At 36.0% G+C, this 20,619-nt stretch overlaps 1 protein-coding gene across 4 annotated transcripts in view; it reads right to left on the reverse strand.

The window, feature by feature from the left end:
* LOC150084511 (lens epithelium-derived growth factor-like) overlaps positions 1-20,619 on the reverse strand; it is a 316,821-nt gene that overhangs the window by 77,968 nt on the left and 218,234 nt on the right. For 2 of the 4 annotated variants that reach the window (XM_090375260.1, XM_090375259.1), the window contains exons 12-13: positions 18,854-18,936; positions 10,230-10,300 (exon numbers count right to left, since the gene is read on the reverse strand). In XM_090375260.1, coding sequence (XP_090231386.1) covers positions 10,230-10,300; positions 18,854-18,936 — 154 coding nt within the window. Of the gene's footprint in view, positions 1-10,229; positions 10,301-18,853; positions 18,958-20,619 lie in introns of all 4 variants that reach the window. The other 2 variants (XM_090375258.1, XM_090375257.1) reach the window with 1 other exon arrangement.

Raw genomic sequence — 20,619 nt, forward strand, 5'->3', positions numbered from 1 at the left:
TATTATTTGGTTTTTAGGAGCATTAGCAACTAATTTGATTTCATCAGCTCTGCACTTCAAGTCTAAGGTAAATGCTAATTTATTGTTTGGGGTTTTTTTTTTTTTTTTTTTAAGATGTCTTCATAACTATTTTTTAAATAATCTTTAAAAAACACTCATTTTTAATGTAAAAATGAAGAACATGTAAGAAATATCTGTTTTACGTGTTGGTGGGGTGGCCTGCTGAGAGTTTAGAACAAATTAGAGGAAATCAATGTATTAGTGGTTTCAACTTACAATAGTTTCAACATAAAATGGGTTTTGTGGAACAAATTACCATCAGCTGTTGGGGTCCCCACTGTATATGATGTAAGAATTATTTTTGTTACCACACCATAATATCCAATTCCTTTGTTACTGCATCATAACGTCCAATAAGATTAGTCAGACAAGATCACAGTGAAGTCAATGAAGGGTAATTGCTTCCTGTCTAGATGGCCCTGCATTGCCTCTTTAACCAATAACTTGCTCTTGCTCTTTTTCCCTAGCACAGAAGTCAAGATCTGTAATTACGTATGTTGCCCTTTTATTTCTCCCCCACTTTGTGAACTGGGGATACATGCACACATCTCCAGTCCATAAAGGTTTACTTACCTCCTTTGCTATTTTCCTTAATATAATGGAATAGACGACATTCACCCCAGGTGTATTTTTTCATATTTAGCTTCAATAATTTATCTTCCACTTTCCTTTCAGTTATCCCAAAATCATTTATCCCTTTGTCACAAGTTGATAAACATTGGATATTGCAGATTTGGCATACAAGGATTTAAATTCATGTGTTTATGATAAATTCCTGATAATATAACGAATTTCTCTATATTACGAATTTTTTCGCAAAACGTTGCACCTCAAAACGAAATTACATGTAAAATTAACCCCATATAGCGAAGTGTTAGTCTCTCTCTTTAAGGAAGTTTTAAAAAGATTAGTAAAAGTATTTTTGAAGATTTTCAAGCATTTACTGCTAAACAGCCACTCAAATATATGGCCTCCTTCCCTCCAAAATTGCTCATTATTCCAAATTGCTGGAATTAACCATCCTTTTAGTGAACACTTATGGCCACTGACGCCTGTGGAGGGTCTTTGTTTCATTTTTGTTGGAGTTATAAAACCAAATTGGTTTTCTTAAATGGTCATAAACTTTACAATAAATAGGGTTGATTTGTAAATTGATGTTGACTAAGAGGAAAACGAAATTTGCTGTTGGAAATCTTCAGCGTGCTGCGGCAGCAATACATAGAATACTTCCATAGTCGGTTTTTAGCAACGCCTACCGAGTGACATTCGCTTCTCACCTCAACCGTACCATGTGACCTTCCTGTCAATCATTATATGATATGTCCGTTCTCATCTAACTGGACTCTCAGCAGATGGTTTTCATGATTTTTTTTTTTTTTTTAATTTCGTTCTTTTAGAACAATTTGTCATCAATCACATAGGCTATATGCTCTTGTATTTTTTTTTTTTTTTCCCCTGAAAAGTAACATACAGCATACATTAACCATAAATTTTCTTTCGTGTATATATGAATGAAAGCAGAATAGGGCTCACATCTGGTGAGTATGTGCTTGGCACACCCAGGGTCCTGAGCTGGATATTGTCATTCTTCTCTTTCTTGGTGATTCCCTTCTACTTCTCTCTCTCTCTCTCTCTCTCTCTCTCTCTCTCTCTCTCTCTCTCTCTCTCTCTCTCTCTCAGGGTAACTCGGAAATTTTTTTTTGCTGGTGCAGCCATAAGCCTCAGGCTTCCTTGCACTATATGGCTAGTAATAATAATAAAAAAATAAATTCACAAAGACATATTTCTTCAAAGTGATTGATAGGAAAGGTCATGTGATGCTGTTGAATTGGCAAGCGAACATCAGTGAGTAGACGGTATTAGCAATTCACTATGTGGCGCAGCAAAGTTTGCGGTGCATGTATCGGCAAGAGCTGCAGTCGAGTAATTTTTACAGTTGCTGAAACAATGTCGAAGAGAAAGTGTTTAAGTATTAATGATAAAGTAAAGATTCTTCATGATACTGACCAGGGTTTTAAGAAAAAAGACATTGTGGAGAAATATGGCATATCTGCAAGCAGTTTATTCATGATTTTAAAAAAATCGAGAATCAATTTTAAATTGGAGGAGGAGCAGACAAGAAGCGAATTAAGTTGTGTATATACAAAGATGTTGAAAAAGCTGTTCTAAAATGGGTGCAAATGATACGTGAAAAGAATATACCAATATTGGGTCCAATAATTAAACAACAAGCTCTGAAATTTGCACAGTCCCTTGGACATACAGAATTTAATGCAAGCACTGGGTGGTTAGATAATTTTAAGAAGTGCCACAGAATTGTGTAAAAGGTTAATGTGGAGAAAGTGTTAATATAAGCAAAGAAGATTGCAACAGTTGGAGGAACAATACCTTAAAGAAGATTTTGGAAGAATATGACACTAAGGATGTTTTTAATGCTGACGAAATGGGTTTATTCTTTAAGTGTTTACCGAATAGAACACTTGCTTTTAAGGATATGTTTTGGCAGGAAACAAAGCAAAGAAAGAATCACTGTGCTAGTTGGAGCAAATATGACAGGAAGTGAAAAATTAAGACGTTTAGTTATCGGAAAATCAAAAAACCCAAGTGTTTTAGAGGCAAAATAGCTTTGGAAGTTGACTACACCTTTAATAAAAAAACATGGATGACAAGTGATATTTTTAAAGAAGGGATATTAAAACTAGACAAGCTTATAATAAAGGAAAAAAGGAAAATCGTGTTCGTAACTGACAACTGTCTGGCACATCCTGCCAGTATTTCTGCCAAACTTAAAAATATGAAGTTGTTTTTACCATCAAACGTAATGTCAAAACTCCAGCCAATGGATCAAGGCATTAATAAAAATTTTAAATTTCATTATCGAAAGAGAATAATAATGAAGATTGTCAATGCGTTATCAGAAAATAGAAACTTGGAGGTTACAATTAACCTTAGAGATTGCATCTCTGAACTGTCAAAAAGTTTGGACAAACGATATCACTGAATACACTATTCAAAATTGTTTTTCGAAAGCGGATTTGCATTGAATACAGAAGTCGAACAACAACTGAACAAACGAGATGAACTGCCTCTTATACAACTGAAAAACTTTTGGACATTATTAGAATCGTCTGGAAACAACATTGGATAGTTATTGTTATGTAGATCAAGATTTGACTACAACAGAACATCCAAATGAAGATGAAATACTGCTGAACAGTGTTAGACGCGACCATGATCACGAAGAAATTAACGATCATGCTGAAGACGCATCAGAACAACCCACATAAAAGCCAACTCGCGAAGAAATGATTCATGCTTTTAAAACGGTTTGTCTGGGTCTACAGGTTTATGAAAATGTTCCTGATGTTTTTAATGCTCTGAATAAATGTGAGGTTTTCTTTGAGAATCAGACATTTAATTATACTGTGCAAACAAAAATTAAGAATTTTTTTTAATTTGTGATACTACAGGCGAAAATTGTCTAAACGTAATTTAAATAAGTATGTTTTTGAAATAAAATACATTAAAAATAAATGTAGATTCGTTTTCATTTTCTAATTAGATAATAATTTCTAATAAAAAAGATATTTTCTGTATAACGAAATTTTCTATAACGAATTGTTTCCCTGGATTTATCGAATTCGTCATAGGGAAGTTCGACTGTATATATATATAATTATATTAGTGATAAAAAAGAAAAGAAAGTTAAAACGACAGTAACTGTAACTAATATTTATGGGTCAATGCAGTTGCAAGCGATCATGCAATACACCCATAATGTCTATAAAATATTAAGGATAAGGATCAATCAAATAATAATACTATCAGGGACTTAAGAAAACGCAAAAAAAAAAAAAAAAAAATTGCTTTTTACCGACAATCTAGATGACTTCAACTGGGCCAACTACCCAGACTGAAGGCAAAAAACGACAAGAGGTTCTCTGTTTCTGTAATGATCAATATATGCTAAGTAATTTAAATCTAAACCAAATATAAACCAGTATAGGCCAAATATAAAATTTTTTATATTTTTTTTCATAATTTTTTTTTTTTGCGTTTTCTTAAGACCCTGATAGTATTATTATTTGATTGATCCTTATCCTTACTATCCTTAATATTTTATATATATTTATATATATATATATCCATGTTAGGCGAAGAATTATTTATAAATTTTAAAATCATAGATAACTTAAGGTTATTAATAAAATCAGAACAGATTAATGCCATCTATGTGAAAGATTGTACATTACATCGGTCTGTATTAATTTGATATGTTCTAGATATATTAAAAGGTTGATATAGTAGAATTAGGTATTCAGGTACTCAGCTTGTGACCTCAGCTAATCCGATGTTTTTACACTACCTAATTCTACTATATCAACCTTTTAATATATCTAGAATATATATATATATCCATCCTCTGCATTTTTCTCCTTTGCCATGAATCCCATCAGTTCATTTACGTCTAAGCCTTGAACTGTATCACTTAGTTGGTATAAAAGTCTAGTAGATGCAAAATACCTATTCAGTTTTTCAGCAAACTGAGCACGATTATCAAAAGTTAAACCATTCACATCTATCGAACCAATGTGATTGGTTCACTAGATGTGGACCTCTCTTTCTTCTAGTATTTACTTAAGTAAAGAATCTTTTCTGCTTGTCATGGCATCCTTTTCCAGAAATACTGTAATCTGCCATAGCTTGCCTAATCTCTTTTGTGACTTGACTGCAGGCTAGTTAATATATAAAGTTGCCTTATGTATAGCCTGATAATTGATATGCATCTCACGCATTTTTATCCTCTGCCATGAGTCTCATCAGTTCATCTGACATCCATTTAGGTCCAAGCCTTGAACAGTATCTCTTAGTTGGTATAAAAAACCTAGTGGCCTCTTACAATTGCTTCTAAGAATGCTTCCCATTTAGAATTTGCTAATCAGCTGGCTTCATTGCAGTCACCTTTATGGAAGAAAAATCCATTCCCTTCCTCTTCCCTTGACAGTACATTTTTAAGTAAATCTCACATTAGTACACTGTGATCACTGCCACCCAAAGAGGTTCTTTTATCAGCAGATGCTTAATCTATGAAAGATCACAGCTGATAATCACATAAAGAGTATTGCCTTCTCTTGCTGCCTACAATGCTGGTGTAAAAAACATCCATTAAATCCACAAAAGCCTCACTACTGGTGGCTAACCCACAAGTTTCTGTCAATATTTGAAATTTAAAATCCCCCATTTTAAGGCAATCTGATTTACTGGACCACTCTACTTGTCTGTACAGTTTTTGTTACATTCAACACAGTCATTCTGCCTATAACAAACTCCTACTCTCATTTTTGTTATCCTGATGTTCTCCATCTAGTGGTTAAACCTTTCTCCAACTTTTTTTTTTTTTTTTTTTTGATCAGAAGCACATGCTCTCACCCCCCCACAATATTTTCATACCTGCCTCATATGCCATGCACTTGCCATAAACAAATTTTGTCTATGTTATCATAGTGACACCTGTAATTCTGTAATCCCTAACAAAGTGAATTGACCAACAATTTAAATTTATTTACTGTGCTTCTGGTGTTAATACCAGCCCACCAATTAGGGTATGCTGCTTTTTATTCCATTCTTACTAACTCCAATATAGTCTTTACAGTTACCTGCAGAAGTAGTGACAGTCCCTGACTAAATTAAACTGCAATAGTTCCCAGATTTCACGTACTGTTAGTCAATAATTCCTCCCAAATTCTTGGAAAAAGATATTTCAAGTTCCATTTCAGATTGTCTTATTTTTCAATGAGTTACATTGAAAATTAAACATTTCATTTCTTCTAATATGTTTAGCACCAAACTAATTGCTCCCTAATGGTTCTAGATTGCAAGGGTCAGCTACTATGACTCATACTATTCCTTCTAATGTATATGAAGGGAATCCTATGTAGACTCTCTATAAATTTTATCCAACCAATTTGAATTCATGTAAGTTATGTGGTAACTCTGTTCAGTTACATTTTGGAATTATAGACACTTGATCTGTTCCCCAACAACAGTTTCCCTGGCCGCTTAATTATGTCTTAATAGCACCAACAAATATTTCTGCATTGCTCTTGTTTAAGCAGTCCTCTGCAAAAGAAATGCTGCTATCAACTAGCGCAGACCATTCAGAGACAAATTCTACATTAAATCACTGCACAATGTTGTCAGTTTGATTCAAAATCCCTTGTCAAATAATAAAATAAATAAGGCGCCTCCGTAGCCAGGTGGGAAGGAGCAGCAGTGAGTAGCATACGCTTCTTGATTAGACCAGGGTCCGAGCCCGTCACCACCAAATACGGAGGATGCAGAAAAGTCAGGGAATGACCACCGCATATCCGGGAGCAATATGGCCTTAGTTGCTAATGCTCCTAAAAACCAAAACAACAACAACAAAACCTTGTCAAATATTGTCCTGTCATGCCTAGGAAGAATATCAAGAAATACCTCCACTGGAACAATATCAGAAACACCTTCACTGTAAGACCCAGCTCACAGACATTAACAGCACGAATAACAACAGCATCCATGTTATCTTTTCAGGAGTACCAGCCTTAGTGATGTGAATATAAAAAGAGAGAACATTTATTGATCTTCAAATCCAGGTGTTCAAGAAAGACAGTTCTTTTAATGATGTCCTCAAAAAAAATAAGCACAAAATGTCTTTGAGGCACTTCATCACCACCATCATCATCATCATCATCATCATCCATTTTCAATACACTGCAGGATGAAGGCCTCTCCAGCAACTTTCCAGTTCCTTCTGTTTTGAGCACTGGCCATCCATTTACTACCCACAAACTCATGAATTTCATCTATCCATCTCTGCCTTTGTCTTCCAGGTTTTCTTCTAGCTCCTCTTGGATACCATTCTGTTATTTTCTTAGTCCATCTGTCATCATGTCTTCGAGCTATGTGTCCTGCCCAAGACCATTTTAGTTCTTTAGTTTTGATAAGAATGTCCTTTACTTGAGTTTGTTGCCTAATCCATGTGTTTCTCTTCTTATCTAACAGTCTGATTCCCAATATGATTCGTTCCATTCTTCGCTGTGTAGTTCTCGGCTTCTCTTCCATTCTTTTGGTGAGTGCCCAAGTTTCACTTCCATAAGTCATGGTGGGGAGTATACATTGGTTCATTATTTTACGTTTCAGACAAACTGGGATATTGCTCTTCAGTATGTGACTATATTTCCTGAATGCTATCCATCCAAAATTTATTCTTCTCTTGACTTCCAGCCATTTATCATTATTACAGCTAATAACTTGTCCCAGATAAGTATATGACTCCACCTTTTAAATTACTGCTCCTTCAATCATTATTTCCCTTTCTGCGGCATACTTGTTCATCATTACTTTTGTTTTAGCCATATTCATCTTTAGTCCAAAATCCTTACTAGCTGTGCATAACTGATTAAGATTTTCCTCTAATTCTTTGGGATCATGGCTTATGACCAGAATGCCATCTGCAAATCGTAAATGGTTTAGGTACTCTCCGTTCACATTGACTCTTTTCTGCGACCAGTCTAATCTTCTGAAAGCTTCCTCAAGGGCAGCAGTAAACAGCTTCGGAGATATTGTGTCTCCTTGTCGAACTCCTTTCTCAATTTTAAATTTCCTACTGTCTTTGTCTAGTCTAATAAAGGAGGTAGCACTCTCATATATTTTCTTCAAAATCATAATATATGGGGTATCAATGCCTTGTCTTTCCAGTGCCCGAAACATTGCCTTATGCTGTATGGAGTCAAATGCCTTTCCATAATCCACAAATGCCAGGCATAATGGCCTGGCATAATGAAGGTGATCCATAGTTGAGAATTCTGTCCTAAAGCCAGCTTGCTCTTTCGGTTGATTCTTATCAAGTATTCTTTCTAATCTGTTAGCAATGACCCTTGTGAACAACTTGTAGATGTGGGATAACAAGCTAATTGGTCTATAATTTCCAATTTCTGATTTATCTCCTTTCTTATGCAGCAAAACTATGATTGCATTATTCCACTGCTTAGGCATCACACCTTTTCTAATGCACTTTGTGAAGAGCCTTGCCAGTTTTTGTGTTATGTCTCTTCCTCCCAATTTTAACAACTCTACAGTAACTTCATCTTCCCCCGGGGCTTTCTGATTCTTCATTTTCTTCAATGCATGTTCTACCTCATCAGGAAGAATATTTGGCATGTCGGATGTGTTGCTACTTTGCAATCCATCTTCCCCACTGCTGGCATCATTCCCCTGCTCCTTGTATAATTCTCTATAGTAGTCTTCTGCTATTTGAATTATGCCTTCTCTGCTGTTTATAAGTACACCATTGCTATTCTTCAGTTTTAGTATCACTTGTCTTTCTGTATTACTGCTCATGGCTGCTGATTTAAATCCTTTGTTTTCCCTTAATGCTTGTTCTACTTTTCTTGTGTTAAATCTTATGTCCTCTCTGAGTCTCTTTCTAATGGCTTTGCATAACTCAGTATACTCAATTTTCTCCCTGTCAGTGTTTTTCTTGCTTTTCACACTTGAGGCACTTACTCCACTAAAATTCCTGCAAACATACAAAGGGTCGACAAGCTTAAAAATTTATTTTCTACATTTGCATCTTAATTCTCTCCTCCCACCTTAAGTTCTTTCTCCTGAACTTGGATATCATCAATTAACATAGTAAAATATTTTATCAAGACATTCACACAGAAGAACAGTATGGTCAAGTGGGTCTAAACATGCTTGCTAATCACTGCTGATTAGCCAAGATAGGCAACGTATACGTAGAAATTAGAGATCAAGGAATTTTAAGATCATAAAAAATTCACGTTTTTTAAAGCTTTTAAATGACTTGTTAATAAATTAGTGAAACAAAAATGACAGTTTTCTCAAAAACAAAATGTGATAGCAAAATTAAGGTCATAGTCATATTCAGCAGTACAAATATGGATAACATTTTATTATACATATGGATATACATACGGATAACATTTCATACATATAGATACATATGGACAACATTTTATTATAAAATATAAATAAAATGTGTTGGGCCACTGGAATTAAAAACTACGCCTGTAGGTTTTAATTTTAGTAACTGACCACTGTCACAATAATGTTCATCAATTACTAAAATTCTTATCTATGACTGTCTCTTTAACAATAAGCTTCTTCATAATGTGAATGCACCTCCATCCCCTATGCAGTAGCAGATCCTACCAGCTGATCATTCTTTTCCTTACAAGCTCAATTTCATCTACTAAATATTTAATTTCTTTCAACTGAATTTCATTTCATTCTCCTTACACTGATTACATTTTAAATGATTATGCTTAGCCTAACAGAACCTGCTCAAGACAGCCTAATATCACATTCCATAGGTGATACATTCAAACAGAATGTGCTTACAAGTAATACTGCAAGCAATAATTTCCTTGAAATATGTTACAGATGCATTAACTTATATTTTTACTATTCTGTGACATGGTCACAAGGCCAAATATAGTTTACCCTTATTATACTTTTTAGGAGAACAGAGAAGATTTAAAGCTCAAAAACAATGAAAGTTTTATTCAGAACATCATTCTGAAAGACATATGCTCAAATAAGAAAGACAGAGAGAGCAATAAGAAATTATCTTAAGAAATTTGATAAAAGGGTTGAAATCAACACTCCGAATTCTGAAAACAAATTGACATTCTTCTTTTGCTTTTTGGTCCTAAGTCCCATCTATATGTCAGTCTCTCAGATGAACTGACAGGTGTGAATTATACATATTATCAGTAAATTTGCATGTTTTCATGGGAGAATCTACATGCTTGAGGTATGAACACTTGGAATAAATCTGATAAATTTGAGGGTGGGGATTTCAGTTATTGTAGTTATTTAAGACTAAACAACTGTAAAATACAGAGGGGAAAAACTACATGTATAAAATTTTCCTGGTCAACAAGACAAATTAAATATGGCTACCTTCAAATGGCGAGCAGTGAAACTATTGAACAACAAAGGCTCAAAAAATAGCAAAAAAAAAATTAAATAAAATGTTATTTATTTCAGAAATTTCCCAAAACTCAGTTTTACTATATAAATTCAAAAGAAGTGTATTCCTTACAGCAAGGATTTTTACAAACATACACTATTTCACTCAATACTTAACAATTGTAACTTACCAAATTTGTCAGACTTAAACTGAATTTTATTTCAGCATCAAGTGAATGAAGTTTTGTTTCTAGTTGCACAGCTAAAAAACAAGTTTACAGAACAAGAATTAGCTTAAAACACAAAAAAGAAAAATTATGTTATATTATCAATAAGGCAAATTAAAAAATACATATGGATATACACTGTCTGGCCACTTTATTAGGACCATTTGCTAACAGCATGCAAAATTGCCACTGACCCAAATAATTTCTCCAACACAAGATGGCATGAAGTCAACAAAGTGTCAAAAAGTGGCAAGGACTGTTGAACCATTCATGTAATGAAACTATCCTCAATTCCTGGAAAGATGTGGGCAAACTGTGTTGACAAATACACCTTTCCAGATAAATCAACACACGATGGGACAGATCTGAAGACTGGGCTTCGCAAGAAATCTTCATCTTTCTCAAATCACTCTTTCAATTATTTAGTGTGATGGATGGTTGCAATGTCATCTTAAGAATAAACAGAGAGCAGTCAAGCCCTTAGAGCAGTAGTTCTCAAACTTTTTAATGTGAAGGAACCCATTATGAAAAATGCCCAGCACCCTCAGCACTGGCACTGACAGAATATTTTGTAAAGTGGTGCTGTTTCAAATACAGTGTATGCAACGGACCGCTCGGCTCAGCTGTTCCATATATGTAGGTTGTTGGTTATGTTTGTTATTTGGATTTTAGGAGCATTAGCAACTAAGGCCATATTGCTCCGGGATATGCGGTGGTCATTCCCTGACCTTTCCACATCCTCCGTATTTGGTGGTGACTGGCTCGAACCTCGGTCTAATTAAGAAGCGTGTGCTACGCACTGCTGCTCCTTCCCACCTGGCTACGGAGGTGCCTTATATGTAGGTGTATGTACATAAACACTGTGATGCGGTCAGCAATTATTTCATGACGACTTCTAATTTACGCAGTTGCATGAAATTGAACAACCTTTTGTAGCGACGGCCACAATGTAAGCCGATGCTAAATTTGACGTCGCAGCATCCCTATAAAGAGTAAGTGGCACCCACTTTGAGAACCACTGCCTTAGAGGTATAAACATGAAACACTGCTGGATGTACCTAATCTAGAGCAATGTACAAATATGATCTGACATTCAGGGTGCTCTCCAATAGGATCACGAGGGATCAGGATCAAGGAATATGATACAAAAACATGTCCTTGGCAGCCTGTATACTGTTGGTACACAAGAGAATGATTCCAGTGCTTTGTTGTTTCCTCAACATGTACATTTCTCACAACTGTGCTGGAAAGCATAATTCAGAACTCAATGGAGCCATAACTTCCCTCCAGTCCTCTACATCCATCCTTGGCATTCCTGGTACCAAAGTATCTGTATTTTTCAGATGATTTCTGAGATCAGTGAATTCCGTGAAAATCATTTGCAATATATTCTAGTAAGGTTTTCTTGACACCTTGTTAAGTTAACACAATAAAAGCAGAAGTTAATGATTCTTGTGTTTGAATGGTTACACTTGATAATTTGTTTCAGACATTGAGGTGCCTCACTCTATTTTTTTTTTTTTTTTTTTTTTTATGTGAACCCCAAACATGAGAGGTATTAGAACCTATAGTACTTAGTACCGTGCTTGGGTTGGAGGTTGAGAAGATGAAAGAAGATATTTGTTGACATTGGACTTGAATTTCTGAAGATTGTAATTTTCAGAAAATACGTATGAAGGAAGGTTGTTCCAGAAAATTGCAGTTGAATGAATAAATGAGGAAGATGAAAAGTTGGTTCTACGGGTTTGAAGTTGGACAGTAAATGGATGTTGGCTGGTGGCAGCACATGTTTGGACTGTTTTGAAAGAGAGAGCAGGAATTATAGAAGCCAGTTCAGAAGAACAGTGCCCATGGAAGTATCTGTAGAAGAGGCATGCAGCAGAAACAGTACATCTATGAGAGAGCGAGTGGAGAGACTCTGTTAGAGATGTATCATTAATTAACCTAACTGCCCTCTTCTGAATGGAATCAAGAAGCCTGAGAGAGGTTTTGGGGGCACCACCCCAGATGTGGGAACAATATGGGGAGAAGACAGAGAGTGGTAATCAATGGACACTGCTCATCGTGGACTGATGTTATTAGTGGAGTCCCTCAGGGCTCAGTGTTGGGTCCATTATTGTTTTCTGTATTTATAAATGATATTGATGATGGTATATCGGGCTTAATGTCCAAGTTTGCAGACGATACAAAGGTTGGCAGGGTTGTCAAGGACACTACTGACACTATGCTGCTGCAACAGGATCTGGAAAGGTTGAGCAGATGGGCTGAGAGGTGGCAAATGAAGTTTAACATTGACAAATGTAAAGTACTACACATGGGAAACAGCAACCCCAGAGCAACATATCAACTCTGTGGTACAACACTGACAGTGGTAGAGAATGAAAGGGACTTGGGGGTGGTTGTGCAGGCAGATATGAAGTTCTCTGAGCAGTGCAGACGGGCTGCAAGAGTAGCTCATGGAGTATTGTCAATGATATACAGGAATTTTTCCAGCAGGGATAAGGAGGTGATTATTCCATTGTATAAGGCGATGGTCAGGCCACACCTAGAGTACTGTATACAGGTCTGGAGGCCTCATTTCAAGAAGGATGTAGAGCTGCTGGAACGAGTACAGAGAAGGGCAACAAGATTAGTGAATGGAACAAAGGGGTGCTCTTACGAAGAAAGGCTTAAGTTTTGCAAATTACAGTGTCTGGAGACTAGGCACCAGCGAGGTGATCTGATAGAGGTGTATAAAGCCTTGAATGGTTTAAGCTTGCTCAATGCTGATGGGATTCTTCCTCTAGCTCAGAAAAATCACCTGAGAGGGCATAAATTCAAATTGAGGAAAGACAGATGTAGGATAGACGTGCGGAAATTTGCCTTTAGCCAGCGGGTGGTTGGTTGGTGGAACAGACTTCCATCCCTTGTGGTGGAGGTTGATAGCCTAAATAAGTTTAAGGCTCAGCTGGACAGGTATTTTGAACGAACAGAGGGGTGAATTGGAAGTGGTTTTTTTTTTTTTTTTTTTTTGGCTGATGCTGCATAAGCTTGCTTTCTTGCATCAAATGCCTCTACTAATGCTAATGCTAATATTCCATAGCAGGGCGGATTTGCGATTTATACAGAGTGAGCAGCTGTTTGGAAGAAAAGTAACGCCGAGAGCGAAAGAGAAAACCAAGTTTTTTAGATGCAGAGGAAGCAATATTTGTAATGTGCTTGTGCCAAGAGGGATTAGAAGTCAAGGTAATCCCCAAAAGAGATATATCATTTTGCCTAGAAATCGGAGAGTCACTAAAGATAAGCACAGGAGCAGAAGAATCCTTTTTGCGAGATATAAGACAAGACTGAGTTTTAGAAGGGTTGAAATCAACTAAGTTGTCTTTGCCCCACTGGAGAATTACCTGAAGATCGGCATTTAAGGAATTGGTAGAAGATTTTCGAGAAGTTGAAGCTGATTGAGCAGGACAAGGTTTCTCAAAATGGAAAGTTGAATGCAATGTGCTATCATCGGCAAAACTATGGATAGGATTTTGAGTCAATGGAAGAAGGTCATTGATAAACAAAAGGAATAGAGTGGGGGAAAGAACTGAACCTTGGGGGACACCGGCATTAGTGGAGAAGTTAGAAGACAGAGAGCCATCTACCATCACCCTCAGTGAGCGATCAGAGAGAAAACTGGATAACCAATTACTAAAAACAGTTGGCAAACCATAAGATGGAAGCTTGTTTAGAAGACCTTTATGTCAAACACGATCAAAAGCCTTTGAGATGTCAAGAGCAACTACTTGTGTTTCACCAAACCTTTCCATTGAATTAGTCCATAAATGGGTAACATAAGCCAGAATATCACCAGTGGATCGACACTGACGGAATCCATACTGGCGATCGTTGATCAGATGGAAGGTTTCTAGGTAGTTTAAGAGTTGGCGGTTAATTGATTTCTCCATTACTTTAGAGAGAGTAGAAGTAATTGCAATGGGACGATAATTGGATGGGAGGGATTTGTAACCCTTTTTGGGAACTGGCTGGATATGAGCAAATTTCCAAGCAGAAGGAAAAACACCTTTGCAATAAGAAAGGGAAAAGAGGCGGCAAAGAATAGGAGTAAGTTCAGGAGCACAGGTTTTGAGAACAAGTGCAGAAATACCATCAGGACCTGGAGCTTTCTTAGCATCAAGATTCATCAAAATCCTTCTGATATCCTTTTGACGGAAGACCACAGGAGGCATTGAATGGAGCGTGTTGGGAATAGTGGGAGGTGTTTTACCAAGATCATAAATACATGAGCTGGAAGAAAAATGGGATGCTAGCAGGTCAGCTTTATCCTTGGCTGAAGTGACAACAGAACCATCTGGTTTGGACAGAGGTGGGAGCAGAGATGGGCAAAAGTTGCGGCCAATAGCTTTGGCAAGAGACCAGAATGCTCGGCTACCATTAGGGCAACAAGCAAGTTTTCTACTCTTAGCCTGTTCAAACTCTAGTTTGGACTGATTAATAACTGCTTTACAATTGTTGCGAGTTTTGGTGTAGGCAGAAAATGAAACTGAAGAATTAGAAACAAGCCAATTACGATATGCAACATTCTTCTCTTGAACAGCCTTAGCACATTTATTGGAAAACCAAGGTTTAGATAAGGGATGAGATTTTAAAGTGAAGTGTGGGATAAAGGATTCCATTCCTGCAAGAATAATTTCACTGACACGATCTGAGCAAACACTGACATCAGAAGTTTTGAAACAGTAATCAGACCAAGGAAAAGAAGAAAAGAAGTCTCGCAGGTCATCCCATTTTGCATTCTTGTAATGCCAAACAACACGAGGTTGGGAATAGCCATGAGATAAAGGTTCCATTGGAGAAGAGACAATCACCAAGTTGTGATCTGAAGTGCCTAAAGGACCTCTCACTTCGACCGTGTACTTAGAAGGGTTGTTTGTGAGAAAAAGATCAAGCGCGTTGGCTGTATAGTTAGGATTGTCCGGTATTCTTGTAGGTAAATGAACAATCTGTGCAAGGTAATTGGTAATTGCAAAAGCCTCAGCATCTCGACCTGCTGGGTCGGTGTGACTAGAAAATGGAAACCAGCTGGAGTTGTGAACATTAAAATCACCAAGGAAAATTACCTCACTGTTAGGAAAGTTGGACTGGAGAAAGTCAAAGAGCTCCAAGTGATTAGTGGAGTTGGGAGAACGGTAGAGACAACAGATGAATTTGACACAATGAGGTAGAGAGATTTTAAGCCAGAGAAGATCAAAGAGAGGAGATTCCAAATTGCCAAGTCTCTGACAGGGAATATCAGAACGGACATATGCACAAGTACCACCTTTGAGGCGAAAGGAATCATACAGCGAATAATTTGGGCATCTGAGATGAGCAGTAGTTGAATCAACCGATAACTGAGATTCTGTGAGAAAAGGTAGATGGGGTTTGGCAGACTGCAAGTGGAAATGGACATCGTTGAGATTAGAATTAAGACCACGTATATTTGTGAAATGAATTAGGAAGTCCTTGGGAGGTTTAGATCTTTTCGCAGATAAGCTTGCTCTATTAGTTGGACAATTCATGGTGTATTCAATAGTAAGAAAAAGTGGGTGGGACATGCTGTATGAAGTAATGAAATTTTTGGATATGGCATACTCATGGTAAGAATATACCCAGATCCTTGACATAACGTGGCCTCGGCAATGCTCCCCGCATACACACTACTCGGACTCCCTCCATTCACTATCTGGCAGAGTAGAGGTAGCAAGATTATACACTAGCTGATCCGGAAACCTCCTAGAGAGTTACCAATAGGTTCGGTCCGGTGTACTAACTAGCGGCCGGCCTGCGAACACCGTTTTAGAGCTGTACCCTCGAAATGTAAAGAATATTGGATCTCGCCATGATGTTCATCATAACCTCAAAAGTCATCAATCATACTGCATGATGGAAGAGATAGGGAAGTGTTGACCGGAACTTAGCTCTAGAGACTAAACATGGGTTCCACCACTTCAGGCCTCCAATAAGCAAAGTGGTGGTATTTCACCGGTTGATGAGAGTCATCTACCACCTATTACTGTATACCTTCAGCCAAAGTTGCACCTGTTTCATAAAATGCTTTCCTGGCAGTTATACATCCTCTCAGCTGTAGCATCTGCTAAATGTGCACCAATACTCCCACCCCTTTGGAAGTCCATGAGATCATGTGCATATCCTGTTGACGGTAAACTGATTTGACACTAGCCTTGCTGCTTTATTTCAGTTTTCTGCACATAGCACAGCATGTGAACTTTTACATAAATTGAATTTTTGTATACATTGTTGCATATATCCCACCCTGCCATTGACCTAATAAAGTTGGCAAGGGAGCATATGTTGTTCTACCAAAAGTCATGGGACACTTGTAGTTATCAATAAACACATATCTATTCACAGAAATTAACAACATCTTCGTCCACCTTTGGATGTGATTAAAGCTTTAATGCCTGTTCAAAATTTATCCCATCTGTATAAAAACAGAAGGGACTGCTTTCACAGAGATGGAATATACCTGAATAGAGTGACAAAAGGATATTTGATAATGGTACCAAGGCAAATTTAGGTAACTTGGGAAAACAGTTCTAAAAACTAAACTATTAGCGTGTGCATATTCCTGTGAACTGGTAGTTTTCAGGAACACCCCACACAACACGTAACTACCGTCTTTATATAATATTACTGGCATTTTATTTTTTCATTATGTGGTATATGAACTAACAGAAGTTCACTTAAGAAAGAGAACATAGGTAAGTGAACCAATAGTGAATCATTCAGCCCTTCTTTTAATCAACATCAGAGAAATGTATATGTCCTTGTGATGTCATAAGGCAGATTTTCAGCTAATATAATGTCAGTCAGGTTTTTCCTTTTTTATATATTTTTAAAAAAATATTCTTTAATATGCTTTTTAACAAAAAAAAAAAAAAAAAAGTAAATCTATTAGACATGCATAACAGTAGTCAGTACTTAACAAAATACAGCAACAAAAGATTGGGGGGGGGGGGGCAGAGAAATAAATTAAGAATAAGTGTGTAGAGGAATATGTTTGAAAATTGATTTTTAAATTATAGCCAATTAGAAAAATTTTAGTGGTGTTCCTGAATGGCACCCATGGCTGATTGTGTGGAATCACTACATACAGAATTAAAAATCTACCACAACATGACATAATGTGACACAGATCGACCATTGAGCATCACCCTGTCTCAGGACCACAAGTCCCTAAGAACCAAAATGGGAGCCACTGCGTTTCAAACATTAAACAAATCAACATTTTGATACAACTGACAAATAATCAGTGAGTTGATGCAATGGTGGGCCTAAAAAATAGAAAATAACATGTAACAGTAGAAATCGCTCATAAAGCAAAGTCAAATTGCAAACAAAGAACAAAATTAAACAGAAAATATCTAGGATATAGATGATTTTTTTTTTTTTTTTTTTTTTTTTTTTGATTTGGTAGTTGTTGGCGCATCGGCTTCTGTGGCCATATTGCACCTCCCAAGGTTTTTGCAGTACTTTGATCCAGCCCGAGGCGGGAATCGAACCCGCGACCTTTGGGTTGCCAGGCAGGTATTTTACCCACTCGGAGGATATAGATGGTGGGAAGGGCACTGCATTAGCATCACAACCTACTACTACCATGTAACATAGGGAAATTAAGTTTAAATTTGGGTATTATTATTTAATAAATAATAATTTTATTTAATTTAATAAGTAAGAAAAATATAAATATAGTAAAGTAAACATAGTAAGCAAACATAAGCTTACTATGTTTACTATGCAATGTACTTACTAACACATTTTTAAATGAAGTGACACTGGATTAAATTAAAAATAGCTATACAGAAAGGCCAAGCCAAGTGAGATATGAATACAAAGAAAAACAGTATTTAACTATAGCAAGCAACAAAAGATGATCAGGAAGGAAGGGGGCAAGATTAAATTAAGAATGGTATGGTGGAGGAATATGTTCCTAAATTAATTTGGAAATTGCCAGACAGAACAAAATTGAAATGTACAAGCAATTAGAACAAAATTTAAATGCACAAGCAATTAGAACAAATTTAGTGGAATCCCTGAATGGCAACCATGTCAAAATTATGTGAAATTTCGCTATATATGGAATTAGAAACCTACCACAACATGACCATAATGTGAAACAAAAACAAACCAAAACACACTGACCTATAACAAATGGGCAAAAACTTTTTCCACAACTGTCAAACTGTCAGCAAATATTCAGGCTGTGAAGCTACTTTTGACATACTGCATTACCATGTTTTTTTAAACCTCATAATGCTACTCTAGAATAATAATGAAGAAAACATAAAAAAGGGGTATTAAATAAAGCAGCTCAATTATCTATTACATCATATGATACAATGGATAGTGAGAATCATCTCAACAAATCAAAAAGGGCTGAGATATGACTATCATATTTCATAGTGTTTAAGGTGCTAAAGAACTATACACATGTGTATTTAGAGATACTTTAACAGCTTGCGAATAGTAGCATGAAATCATTTATAAATATATATATATATATATGGCAATGATGTACACAGAACAAGAAATGCTATTACTACCTTTCAGTTTTTCCATTTTTTCACGCTTTTTCTTCTCTAATTTCTCCTTTTTCATTCGCTCTTTCTCTTCTTCCTTTCTAGCACTACCAAGTGTAGAAACAAAACTGACGAAATTACCAAAATTAAAATAGAGAAAAATAATATTTGAAAATAAATAATTTATCAATTTATATTATTTTTATATTTTAAACTAATGACTATTAGAAACATAGCACTGAAATAAAACTAAATGTAACCTAACAAATATAAATGAGAGTATATAACTAAGCTTCTTTGAACAATGTTATCATTACTAAAATTGTCTGAAATGGCAATTAAAATTTATTCTTCACTAATTATTAAGAAAGTAAGAAATTACCTCAATCTTTTTTGTGGAATGCTTCCAGTCAATTCTCTCCAAATGTAACGAATAAAATAAGATGAAAAAACGAATTAATGAATTCCCTCACTCATAGAGATACGACCAAATTCGACGCGCAACAGAATTGAAAGCCGAGAGCCCCAACCCAACCCCAAAACACATCAAACCACCGCAGCAAGACCACGAGTGTGAGAAGACATTCTGTCAGAATAAATAATTAAAAATCGCTTCCGATAATAAATAATTAAAATCACCATTAAAATCACAATTTAATCACACTTGAAATGAAACTACACGAAAATTCTATCAATGTGTGATGTCCTTGCCTAATCTTGGATTTCTGGTCTTTTTCACGCATGCGCCAATACAAATAATCTCTCTATTTTAAGAGCCAAATACACATACAAACACTTTGCGATATTTCCATCCTGTGAACACGGTGATTAGCCAAAAAGCGTGGTCTGCTTAAGGAAGGGAAACAGCTGTGCATTTCGTTTAATTTGAGTGTTCATCCAAATTTTAATTGTGATTTTAGTTATTTATAATTGGAAGCGATTTTTAATTATTTATAATTGGAAGCGATTTTTAATTATTTATTCTGACAATGCCTTCTCATCACTGTGTTTCGGGGTCGAGTTGGAGCTCTCAGCCTTTGATTTCGTCGCACGTCGAATTTGGTCGTATCTCTATGAGTGAGGGAATTCATTAATTCGTTTTTTCATCTTATTTTATTTGTTACATTTGGAGAGAATTGACTGCAAGCATTCCACGAAAAATATTGAGGTAATTTCTTACTTTTTTAATAGATTGAAAAATCGTGGAAGTTATTGAGCCTTGCAGCTCTGATATTTTTTTTTAATTCTTCACTAACAGATTACAAATAAAAAATTTTGAAAATGACATGTTTCAGATCATGTGCAACAGCCCATCTTCAGTGAAATCAAGAAATGAAGAGTTAACTGATATCTGGAGCCAGTAGAAGAACTATAAGATCCAGTCACACTTTGTTACAAAACTTCACCTGCAACCAGCACTGCAATTAAGCTTGTCATTTAAAACATTCAGTTAGCATGATTACTGCCAAAACTTAAACTATAATCAAATTATAATATCAGATATCATCAGAGAATCAGTCTAAAAGGCTTCTAGTTATCTAAATGATAAAAAGTTTCAAGCTCATCTGTCATACAAAAATCTTAAGGGTCCTGTAACATAGGGATTATGAAAATGTTATTGTTGTAGATTTTTCTCACAGTAACTAGGCAAGCATGAAAAGTGGAATCAGTGATCCTCCATTACTCACACTTACTGTATCTTATGTCAGTGTGGAATTCCATAGTACTGTGTATGGCTGTTGAAAATGAAGAATCCACCAATATTAAAAAAAAAAAAAAAAAAAAAAAAA

This window comes from Mastigoproctus giganteus, chromosome 6, assembly GCF_048544385.1.
Source record: "Mastigoproctus giganteus isolate SK-2022 chromosome 6, ASM4854438v1, whole genome shotgun sequence".
In the NCBI taxonomy this organism is placed as follows: domain Eukaryota; kingdom Metazoa; phylum Arthropoda; class Arachnida; order Uropygi; family Thelyphonidae; genus Mastigoproctus; species Mastigoproctus giganteus.